The 12,627-nt window shown below is 43.3% G+C and overlaps 1 protein-coding gene across 1 annotated transcript in view; it reads left to right on the top strand.

Annotated features, from left to right (window-relative positions):
* The window catches only part of lgr6 (leucine-rich repeat containing G protein-coupled receptor 6), a 38,166-nt gene that overhangs the window by 22,335 nt on the left and 3,204 nt on the right, over positions 1-12,627 (top strand). The window contains exons 3-15 of the mRNA XM_087833835.1: positions 124-195; positions 1,899-1,970; positions 4,902-5,117; positions 5,247-5,318; positions 8,429-8,497; positions 8,989-9,060; positions 9,186-9,257; positions 9,654-9,722; positions 10,303-10,374; positions 10,634-10,699; positions 10,819-10,890; positions 11,907-11,978; positions 12,484-12,609. Coding sequence (XP_087689961.1) covers positions 124-195; positions 1,899-1,970; positions 4,902-5,117; positions 5,247-5,318; positions 8,429-8,497; positions 8,989-9,060; positions 9,186-9,257; positions 9,654-9,722; positions 10,303-10,374; positions 10,634-10,699; positions 10,819-10,890; positions 11,907-11,978; positions 12,484-12,609 — 1,122 coding nt within the window. The remainder of the gene's footprint in view (positions 1-123; positions 196-1,898; positions 1,971-4,901; positions 5,118-5,246; positions 5,319-8,428; positions 8,498-8,988; positions 9,061-9,185; positions 9,258-9,653; positions 9,723-10,302; positions 10,375-10,633; positions 10,700-10,818; positions 10,891-11,906; positions 11,979-12,483; positions 12,610-12,627) is intronic.

Genomic DNA, 12,627 nt, shown 5'->3' with positions numbered 1-12,627 from the left:
AGTATCGAATAAAGTACGTAAATGAACGTAAAAAAAGCTCTTCTCTTGAGACTTGTAACATTTTTGTGTCTACGATTGTATTTCAATTTTTCACTTTTATAATTTTGCTTGTTTCTCTTTTAGGCGTATCTCAGGGAATCAGCTGAGGTATATCTCAGGCCTCGCCTTCCAAGGTCTACACAACCTCAAAGTTCTGTAAGTAGCCTCCTCCACCCTCTCACCTGTACCACAGCCCTGGTTTAATCCCCATCCCTAAACCGCCACTGTGGGTTTATCCCACTCTATCCTTTGAAAGGGAACTTGCCCTACCTTGAATGAAACACACAAGCCATGCATCATTAACTGCAGTTAAATTTTATGAGATTGGGGGAGACATGCACCGCTTGCAGCACCTTTATTTCTAAACAAGCGCTGTTTCACACACACACACACACACACACACACACACACACACACACACACACTTACAGGTGTATTGCAGGGACCTCCCAGTCACACCACCCACTGAGATTACAGAAAGTGACAAATAATTGACCAAGAGCTCCATTCAAAGCTGTTCTCTTAACACCACACTTCTCAAACTGTGCTCACGGCCACCAACTGTTAGAGCTGCTGCAAAGTATTAAATCATAAAAAAAAAGTGCAAAGCAGCCACAAAACTCCGAGCACCTTTTGACTTGTGAGCGCAGGATCTAATGAGTTGCAGCCATATTTCTAGTTAGCGCAGGACAAGGATTTTAAGGAGATTTTCACGAGCTTTGCCACCCCCTCAACTCCTTTTGGACCTTGGCTGAGAAAAGTTAGAGAGGCAGCTCCACAGAATATAAACTCAGCTAGCAAACTTGTGGTTTGTAATTTGAGGGAATCTAGAGAATTACCAGGCGCAGCAGTTGATCTTCTTTCACCTTGTGCTGTGAAACTCACCGAAACAGAACGAGCCGACCGCAATGAACGTTAGTGGGAAATACACTGTGTCATATACACTCGACACTACAACGCAAAAGGAAAACTTTGGAGGATCTCTTTGACCTCACGGTAACTGAACTATCCATTTAATTTTTAACATAACGGTGAAGGTCTCCCTGTGTTAGACATGAAAATACTGCTGACCTTGTCTAGGTTAACCACAAGATCCCTGCTGACTCTCTCAGGCACACCACACTCGCAGAGGTTGAACAGGAATTCTCCCCATTGGGAAATTCTTTGAAACAGGAAAATATATTTTAAAAAAAACAGAAAAGTTATATAAATAAATGTGAAAACGATGCTATTACATGCGCTATGCTCCATCCTTCATTTACAGCTAAATAAATAAACACATGCGCAAGGAAATGTTTTAATTATACTCGGCACTAGTGGCATCAAATGTATGTCATACTGGCGAGGGAGGGAAAAAAGAAGCATTTCTCAACAGTGGAAATACGATATACGATTCCTATCACACAGGACTCGAAGCATTCGCAGAGACGACCGCGGCACATCGACCTCCTGCTTCTATGTGACACACCGGAGGCTTTATGAGCCTGTTTAAGTAGACTTGTCACAATAAAACTGAAGGAATAGTGTGAGATAGATAGAAAAAGCGAGGGAGGGTGAGTAAAGAGAGAGGTCTATTGTTTGCTTCCCACTTCCTCCCCATTTTTGCTCCAATCTTTTGAGAATGACATCAGCAGCCCACCCAGGGAGGCTCTCTTTCTCTTTTGCTCTACCCTTCACTCTCTGCTTCTCTTCAAGCTTTCACTGGCCCTTTCCTTCTTGTGTCAGATTTCCCTCACTATGAAAGTTTTTGTCCTGCCCGTTGCACTCTCGCTCTCGCATGTGCACACACATCCAGTACAAACACTTCATCATGTATAGACACGATGCATATAGCTGTGTAATGTGTGTGTGCCTTGCAGGATGCTACAGAACAACCAGCTGGAGAGACTTCCTGATGATGCTCCTTGGGACCTACCCAATCTCCTGTCCTTGTGAGTCTCCGTCTTAAACACATCGCATCATCTACTCATCCAGCAGTGAATGAAACACTGGCCACCTACGCATCCTAATAACCACAATGCAGGTGTAGGAGCACTGCTGACAACTACTACTGCTGTAGAAGTCACAGCCTGATTGTGTCTGAGTGCATGGTAGCATCTGGAAGCCATGAGGGAAACAGCAGACACTGCAGGCCAGCGAGAGCATCTCCAATGAGCTGTGAAACAACCCCATTTTCCATCAGTTCCCCCTCTCTTCCTCCTCTGCTCCCACTCCCCTGTTCTTCTCCCACCACCCACACTGCTATCCCCCTGGCTAATGAGAGTGTTTGGTGACCTAATTGTCTAATCTGCGGGGTCAGTGTATGTGTGTGTCAGTGTGCATGCGTGTGTGTGCATGTGTGGACCACCTCATCTGCAATTCCTCACCGGTACCCCGAACATTGCCCTCCACATGTACTCCACGTCTCCAAATTATTAATTCCTTGCAAATATCCATAAAGCCTTTTCCTTCATCGCAAAGACACACACACACACACAAGTACACACACCAAAATTGCTGGGGTTGTAACACAGGAGGGGCGTGCATGTCTAACTCCTCTACCACCTACAACGTTTCCCCTGTCTGGTATTAAGCAGGCCTGCACCCCTTCAGTACAGCCAGCACACACACACACACACACACACACACACACACATACACACACACACACACACACACACACTTTGTTCTGGCAGACACACACCAGTGCAGACTGCTCTTGTCTGAATTAACAAATTGCCGTCATGATGATGTCTGTGTGTCTTTGCGTACGAGCACAAACGTGTGGTCTTCACAGATCTTTTTCTTTTAGCAGATAGAAATTGTCACAAGTAATGAAAAGCACACACGCACACACACTCGCGCACACGCACAGAGTACACAAACAGAGCCAGTGTATAGAGACGCACCTTGTCATTACAGTAATGATAAGCTGAGCGCAGAAAGATTACTGGAAAGGCTTTGGAGAGTGAAGCTTGTCGGCGCCTCTCGCTGACATAAAACACACCAGGTAAAAAGAAAGAGTCACATGGATTTCAAATTGGTATGAATGTATTAACGGAGGCTTTCATCCAAAATAAATCACGACTTAATCTCAAACAGCGATTCTGTTCTCAGCAGCGAGATTGATTCAAGAAATTTGCCTCTCGGAGCAGCATAATTACAGCACAGTGTGAGTGCTGCTGCTTAATGCGGTGCCATCATAAGCAGATGTGTTTTGGGTCCTAAGTCGTGGAGCCTTATCAAAACCCATGAGTTTCACAGGCAGATTTAAATCAGTGTAACCAGGTCTAGGGAAAATGGACTACATGGCAGTAAAACAGCCCCCCCCCCCCCCCCCCTTCACCAAAGATCCTGGTTGTATAAAATTTGTCCATCTGGAGAATTGAACAAACAGAAGCAGTAACCCAGAGCTCCAGGATCATTTAAAGGTTTTTCTCTTTCTCTGCTTCGTACTCTGGTAATCATACGTCAGACTTTGATGTGATGGACAGGAAATGTCTGCTTTATTAGCTTTTGTGGAACATTCCTGGTTCTGTCTGGACCTTCACCAGACCTGGCAGGTCCACTCGAAAAGGAGGAATTATTATTTTACCCTGGAGAACAACCCCGAGAAAGCAGAAAGACCTTCTGTAGCTTTCATCCTGCGATTTGGGTCAGGGACAAACAATGTCCACAGTTGCAGGATACGGGTGCACGAGGGCAAATGTTTAGCGCTGCAAAAAGAAAAAAGAAACGTGCGCTGAAAACACGTTCAGAAGTATTTACATATATGGTGGTAGGTGCCTCTGTGTGTGAGCATCTGCCAGTGTATACAGTTGCTCTCCTGATGGAAACTTCCCCCAGGCAGACAAGCCCAGAGTTCAGAGTTCAAGTTCAGATTTCACTTTGAAGATGCTTTTTGTTTGGTAAAACCTCCGAGGGGCGAGGAGGACCGGAGCGCAGGAATCAAAGAACCTCGGCAGAAGATTGATAAGGAGGGGATGTTTGAAAGATGAACAAGAATTAAGGACTGAGATGCAAAAGGGATTCAAAGCAGCTGGGAGTGCGTCGATGGAGATACAAGAAACAAAATGTGAGTGCGAGAGAGGCCGGAGGGAGATGAATGAGTGTGAAGGGCCAAAGACAGAAGGATAGCAGGAGGAAGTGGTCTCTCTTGTCAACTCCGCCCTGAGGGGATCATTCATCATGATCAGCAGTGTGTGTGTGTGTGTGTGTGTGTGTAAATGTACACGGACGGCGTGTCCACACTCATGGCCTGTGGGTTCAGAGCGCAGAGGGAACAAAGGTTTGTTAGGTTTTTTTTTATAGTTGAAAAGATGAAAGTGCACATGTGGCAGTGTGTGTGTGTGTGTGTGTGTGTGTGTGTGTGTGTGTGTGTGTGTGTGTGTGTGTGTGTGTTTGCTGTCATAACTTCATTGGCTGTAAGAAGTCGCATTTGCGTTTGATTGGTGGAGATTTCAGAGACTAAACTGGGAAAAAGCTGAAAATGCTTCCTTCTGTCTTCTACCTTTTGCAGACACTCAGTGAGCGTCACAACAGAAAGAGCACAAATATAAAAGACTCTCCACAATCATTTCCACATTTTTGCAACTGTCATTTTCTCATCTTACGTTTCACACATGTCTGTGCTGGTGAAGCTTCTCGTGGCTTATTTAGCATGGGAATAAATCATAATGAGAAACTTCTAAGAAGCTGCAGTAAAGATGAAAGAAGCAGAATAAAGGACGTGTAATTCTCATAATAACCTTCCTGTAAGCCAAACCGTTTCAGTGCCGTGACACACAACCACTAATGCGCACAGATACGCATCCACACGAGCAAAAATACTGTACTCAGACTTGGTGATTATCTCGTTAAGCTCAGTTCCTCTCACCCTGCAGGCGTCTTGACGCGAACCTGTTGTCTGTGGTTCCGGCTGAGGCCTTTAGAGGCGTCCGCTCCCTTAGACACCTGTGGCTGGATGACAACTCCCTAACGGAGATCCCGGTGATGGCGCTTGACTCTCTGCCCTCGCTGCAGGCCATGACGCTGGCGCTCAACCAAATCACACACATCCCAGATTACGCATTTACCAACCTCTCTGCCCTTGTGGTACTGTAAGTTGCATTGTGCGTTATTTGTCCTCCGCTGAGCTGAAATAATGTTTCGACATACTGTGGCGTTGTTTTTGTTTTTTTTCATGAAATTAATTAAATTTTTTGAAAAATGTCTGTTTGTTTTTTCAGCCATCTCCATAACAACCACATCAGGAGCATGGGCTCGAGGTGTTTTGAAGGTTTAAACAGTCTGGAGACACTGTGAGTATCCAACCTTCTCACTGAAACACACAGCCGTGCTCACACACACACTGTTGGACAGTATTAAAAATAACAAAGGACGTTTTAACAGTCTGACACGCACACACACATGCATGCACGCACGCTGGAGGGAATGCATTTCTCTGGCCTAAATGAGCACCTCCTTGTTTCCAAAATCACCACTGCAGGCTTTTTGATTACAAAGCATCAGCAAGTATCAACATTCATTTGCTATAGTAGTGTTTACAGCAATCACACTGCCTTAGTATAACCCAAGATATTTGAAAAACTCCCTAAATATAACCTGAAGGAGGCAACACAACCAAAAGACTCACATTATGTGCCTCACTAAAGCCCTGATTGTGTGTGAGTGTGTAGCTGTGCTTGCATGTGTGTAAAGCTGGTTGGTGTTTTTACAAATCATATGAAACAATTGCGCCAAAGAATAATGAAGTGTGGTGCTAAATTGTAAAGTCATAATAATGATTAATGTGCCGATAATTTCATGAAGCGTCTGAACGTTTCTCAAAACCACAACCAACGAATGAGTGACGGGAACGTGAAGATAAAAAAGTCGTCTTTGATTACTTTAAAGCATCATCGGCGGCGTTTTGAATGAGCAGCTGCTCGCCAGAGTTAAGGTCAAGTAAAGACTACAGGAGAGTTTTCGCGAGTACGTGCCGTCGCCTCAATTACTACCTCCTAACCACACACCAATATGGAAACCGCAGAAAACCGACACAGCTTCATGAAAGAGGCGGGGAGAGAAAAGAAATAGTGTCTCCTGCAAAATTCACGGTGGTCTGATGAAAACACTTTGTCTGGCATGCTGCTTAACAACCTGTTGAAGTGCTAAAAAAAAAAAAAAAAGCACGGCTTTCCTTTTTTACGAGTGTCTGGGCACGTGCATGTGCGTGCACGTGAGCGAGTACTGTCTGCCTGTGCAATAATACAGCTTTACGCTCAAGTTGAAAGTCATTATCAGTTCTGGGAAATGTGAGGAAACGCGGCGTAAGGCGGAGGAGGAATGGTTGAGGGGATGAAGGGAAACTGGAGATTGTGAAAAAGAGGGACGGAGCTCTCCGGACCAGAATAGTGCGTGTTAAAGTGTCAGTGGTGGGGGAGAGATCGATGACTCGGCGGGATAAGATGACAGGTGTCATTGACGTGGGGATTGCACTGGTATGATGGGTTAATCTCTCACAGCGGCTTTGCTTATGAGAAATACGAGAGACCATCTGTATCGCCGCCACCCTCCCCAACCCCTAGTGTGTATTATAAAATCATTACTACGAGGAGCCGTCCAGAGGCCTGCTGGAAAACGCAACAGCATATGCAAACAAGACAGAACAGACACCGGCAGACAAACATTTCACAACACTCGCTGGAAATACATACATATATCTCTCAAAGTTCTTCAAAGGTATTTGGCTACTTGAACAGAATAAAAACAAATCCAGTTGAATAGGACTTTAGGATATCCTTTGATCTTGATGGCTGGAAGTCTTCAAAGGAGGCTCTTAAGTGCACACATGCCCTGGCATACATTTTAATACACCAAAGTACATACTCGTATACATGCAGTCACATGTACGCTACATTTTTCCCATGCACAGAAGGCTCTGATGTGCATACTTGTGTAAAGAATGGAAATACAGTCTAGGAACTGTGTCAAGCGTTTATCTTACTGAGTGTGAAAAACTGATGAGACAAAATCCTGAATAATCAAGACAGAGCGGTAAAAGGTCAAGGGTCACACCCAAATCAAAAACTACACTTCGCCAGTGTTTGATACACTAATAGTCTGATATGCATCAAAGTGAAAGCACAGTTTTAAAGAATATAAAAAGGCTTTGGGTAATTTAGGGATCTACTTCATCGCATAGTTAGGCCAACATGCCGCGGAGATGGTGGAGAACCAAGATAAGGTCTGCAAACTTGTTGCTGGAATGTTAGATAATGGTCACATCTTTTCTCCATCTCACCAACACATTCTTCATACAGGTACATCTTAGAATTAACGATAGAATTGGTTGAATTTTTTTACTCCCTAAGAAAGAGGTAATGGTGCTCAATTCAGTTCATTGTCTGCTAGAGGTGGGAATCACCATACATCCCACGATACGATATTATTGCAATTTTTTAAAATATTTTGCGATATTCAGATTCTGTACATAAAGGTAAACTTTATCAATATTCATTTTCTCTAATATCAAAGTCTCACACTCAGTCTTTCTCTCATTTCAGTTTGATTGTTGACAAACTGAACGGTTTGTATTACAGTCTAGTCCAACTTAACTGAATCAACCATCTGGTACAATTATAGCTATTCTGAACTATGCAGTTTATGAAAACTATGCAGCCCCTTCAGCAACTGAAGAATTTGAAAGTAAATTAAAACAAAATATAATTTAATAAGTTTTAAACTTAATTAAAATAAAACATGTCTTAAATTAAAATAAGTAAACTGTCATGTTTATTGCTGCCAAAAACAAGTGAAACACATTTGGACAGTGAAGGAATGTCAGGATTCTTGCTCAGAAAAAGGATCAACATGCTCTGAAGTCAGAGCACAAAAACCTTTTTGTAACAAAGTATCGATTTCTGCTGTCCCTGTATCCATACATTATTAGAAACAAAATATCACGATGCTACACAGTATCCATTTTTTCCCCACCCCTACTATCTACATAGTGCCAACTCACAATGAGAGTCACCTCAAGGTGCTTTATACTGTAGAAAAAAGAAAACCCCAACAATCTGACAAACTGAGCAAACACTTGGTGACAGCAGGAAGGAAGAACTCCCTTTCAACAGGAAATAGCACGCTCAGGGAGGGGCAGTCTTCTTCCAAGAGTAGTTGGGGTGAGAGGAAAGAGAAGAAAGAAACAGTGTGTTAGGTGAAGCCCCGCCCACGTCTGAGGCTACTACATAACTAAAGGATAGTTCAGGGCCTAAAATCTTCTATCAGCGACACACACACACAAAATGCCTCACACACATAAACATATAAGACCACATACTGCATGGATGGTTTCCATCATGACTGGGACTGCATGTGTTAACATGCTGGTTTATAATGACTGTTTATCTTACTGGTTCTCTCACAGGGATTTAAACTACAATGATCTGCAGGAGTTCCCTGTGGCCATCAGGACACTGAGCAAACTTCAGGAACTGTGAGTACACACACACAGACACACACACGAAAAACACACCTGCCCGACATGACTATCGTGGTTGCGTTATCCCGAGTAATCCCGTTAAGTGATTTTAATGTGGCACTCGGATACAATCTCTCTCACCCCAAGCAGGTGCTGGCTACACACCCACGCAGCCGCTCGCCTGCACGTACACACAGGCGCACATGCACACACACAAGCCGTGTTTTCCCTCCGCTTCAGCAGATGTTCTGCAGCGCGCCTATGTGTCACAGATACAGCGTATGTGTGCGTGTTTACATCTCATGTATCCAAAAATGCTTCTCAGCTGTGCAATGGCAGGTGCAGGATGAGAACATGTGACTTCTCAATCGCAAACACACTCTGTCCCTCCTCCAAACACAAACATACACACACACACTCCAAAATAAATAATAATAAAGATTATTAAAATAATCAGAAACACATTTACAGAGAACTTGACTAACATTGTCTTTTTATATTTGCAGGGGCTTCCATAACAACAATATCAAAGCCATCCCTGAGAGGGCCTTTGTGGGGAACCCTCAGCTCCAAACCATGTGAGCTTCAATGCTATCTGCACAGACAGACTCACAACGGAGATTTCATCACCATCAGCATTTACAAACACAAATGATTCTCCGGGGCTTGACGTGATTGTCGTTTCCCTCTCTTTTTGTTGCAGTCATTTCTATGAAAACCCCATCCAGTTTGTGGGAAAATCCGCTTTCCAGTTCTTACCTAAGCTGCACACACTGTAAGTATGCGGTCAGCAGGAACCCTTCCAGTGAGTTAGCCCAAACACTGTGTAAATCATCTTCTGTCCTTTGCAGTGAGGGTTGAGTGGACATGTGTAATGGCCTACTGAATGATGTTGTGTTAGCGTATTGCTGTGCTGTGTGCTGATGTGGTAAGAGAGAGTGTGTTGTAAGAACATGTTGAATGGTGTGACTTATGATGTCTAGTGAGACAGCCAAAGCAGCCTGTGTTGATGTTGGAGAAAAAGTTTGATGGATGAAATGAGCTGTTAGACAAGGTCTGTGTGTGTGTGTGTGTGTGAGTGTGTGTGTGTGTGTGTCTGCGAGTGAAAAGAAAGCGGGAGTGAGAGAAACAAAGACAGTCGTCTGACACTTTTTTCCTTGTTTGACTGTAGCTCCCTTAACGGGGCAACCCAGATCCGAGAGTTTCCCGATCTGAAAGGAACCACCAGCCTGGAAATTTTGTGAGTCTTTGTACCCTTTGCACCTACCGTCCCTCCCACCCACACAGACACACACAAACACACACAAACACTCACCACTACCACCACAAACCCACAATATATAAATTCACCGAGCGAGCCTTTAAAATGTACACGTTGATGTTTAGATTTATTTATTTATTTAGATTTTAATTAGATTTGTGCTGTATGTCTGATTTATGTATTTCTGTTTTATATTACTGTGAAACACTTTGTGGTTTTTAATATATAAATAAATCGATTTTATTTGATTTGATGTTCAGGACAAAATGACAAATCAGACTCCACATACGAGAGAGACAAAGAGCCCAGAAAGATAAGACCGGGCAGGAAAGAAACTGAAGGAAATAGATGGAAATGTGTGTGTTTAGACTTTAGGGGAAGCAGGGAATGAAGAGGAGAGTCAGGGAAGAGTAGGCAGTTATGTCAGCCATTGACAGGTTTGGCGAACCTACACAGCTGCCTGTCTCACCAAGTTACACTCGCTGGACTGGAGGATCCTTTCGCTCGCTCGCACTTCAACAATGATCAGAAGATCCTCGTCTTTTCTCTTCCCCTACAGAACGCTGACTCGGGCTGGTCTCTCAGCTCTGCCTCTGGATCTGTGTGAGCAGCTGCCTCGCCTCAGAGTGCTGTGAGTAGATACACACCAAGGGGAAAAGTTAGAGGTACAAAATCTGATGCACACAACTCAATTGCGGAGACTTGTACACCCCCCCCCCCCCCCCCCCAAAAAAAAAAAAAAAGCATGAACTTGCACAATCACATCTCTGTGAAATCCAATCAATACAGAAAATTATTGTCCTGCCGTGTTGCCTTCCTCACAGAGCTGACCATGATTTCCCACACCATAAATCCACAGCTGGTCACTGTGTCCTGTGTTTGTGTTGCAGGGAGCTTTCTTACAACCAGATAGAGGATCTGCCCAGCTTCTACCACTGCTCTGCACTGCAAGAGATGTGAGTTTTTCGACCCCCTAGACAGTCACACACTTACTGTATCAAAGAAGCAGTTTTCTCCGTTTACCTCTGCACATAGTGCTTTGGTTACATATAATCCTGTATCATTTTCCTAACAGAGGATTGCAGCATAATCAAATCAGAAGGATCGAGTCAAGCACCTTCCAGCAGCTCACCTCTCTGAGAGCACTGTGAGTCAACTTTACTTTGTCTTAGTCACAAGTTGAACGCGATATATTTAGAAATTTGTGTTTTTTATAAATAGCCATCAGCTTCGGGTAAGGATAGTGGAGAAGAAAAACAAAAAATAGTCCCTCATTATGCTCATCATGATGGTGCTCAGGAGCACTATCTAAAGGGCCCACGTCAGTCCAAAATCTCTTATTTTGTTTGACATATGGTTACCATGAACATGACACATATCATTTTCATAATACTCTAACTGCTCAGTGACCTTTTGTACCCAAGAGACATGGGCATTAGTAAAGATTACAACCTTCAAGATAGGATGATTTCATCACATATCTCCCAGGACAACTGTGTTGGTGTCCTGTGCCCATTCCCGAAACACGTGGGCCCAAACAGGAACACCATATTTTAGAGACATGGTTGTATCCTGAACTGAAATCTTTGGGAGAATTCTGCAACAGCAAAGATTGTAGACGTATAACTTCCAGCTGGCAAAGTCAGCAAAACATATATAAATTATATAATAGTACCAGAAAAACTTCCCTCTCACATATCTGCTGAGATGCACGACTTGCTTCTAGGACTCCAAAACCATCCCAGCAAATGCCCTGAACACCAGATGTCCTCTATGAGGAGTTCTAGGTTGTTCTTTTAATTTGTCGCCCATCTGTATATGTCATTAATAACCGGATAGCAGGAGATGACAAAACATTAAACTAAATTTGATGTACCGTTGAGGTTTTTTCTTGTGAAATAACACATAGTTTGAACTTTGTTTCTCTAATCATGTTTAACTGAAACAACATGTAGAAGTCAAATCATCTGTGCTATAATGAGGTTTCACAACATGACCCAAGGACTCTGAAGCCAAAACGAAGGAAATCATCGGTTGTTGGATTAAACAAGTAGAATTATGACCTATTACTGACATCTAGTGGTGATACACAGCATTGCCAAGTGTGCGCCGTCGTTCCAGGCACTTTGACATCATTGTGATTCTTTTTGTTGCTGTTGTCAGTGATCTGAGCTGGAATATGATGGAGAGTATCCACCCAGATGCCTTTGCTTCGCTTCACTCTTTGGTTAAACTGTGAGTAAACTCACTAAGACTCTTCTACCTTTCATCTTCTCGCCTCTTTCTGAGAAAAGCATAAAGAATATATGCATCTCAATGAAACCTGGGCAGTTTTGCAGTGTTGCACTTACACAAACACTCCATACTTGGCTGCGTGCTCCACTGAAAACCTGTGGACTTTTGGCAGAGTTTGCCGCGAACATTAAAATCCATTTATTGTTTGAAAAAAAAATCTCTGCATGGCAAGAAGCCTCAGCTCAAGTCATGCCAATATAAAATTACTTCATTGTGTGAAGACTGGTTGAAGTTTGCCTGGCTAAACAAGCAGATAATACGTTTGACAGAAAGTCTTATGTGGAGTCAGTCTGGTAGAGAGTCCTGTCTACACAGTTTAATGAATCTAGGAGACGAGGACATTTTATCAGCTTTATCTGAAATAAAAACACATTTTACAAACATTAACTTGCCTTGATTTGACATGCACATTTCTTATTTCACTGCCCTTCGATTTTTCTCTTAGGGACCTGACTGAAAACCGTCTGAGCTCGATACCTGTTGTAGGCTTGAGCGGTCTGACCCATCTCAAGCTGAGGGGGAACACAGAATTATATGAGGCCTTCAGTCCTGATAACTTTCCCCATATGAGGTAAATACTCTATTCAGA

The sequence above is a fragment of the Neolamprologus brichardi genome, chromosome 20, assembly GCF_056152115.1.
Source record: "Neolamprologus brichardi isolate AB-2024 chromosome 20, ASM5615211v1, whole genome shotgun sequence".
NCBI lineage: Eukaryota > Metazoa > Chordata > Actinopteri > Cichliformes > Cichlidae > Neolamprologus > Neolamprologus brichardi.
This window is presented reverse-complemented; position numbering and strand designations above follow the sequence as displayed.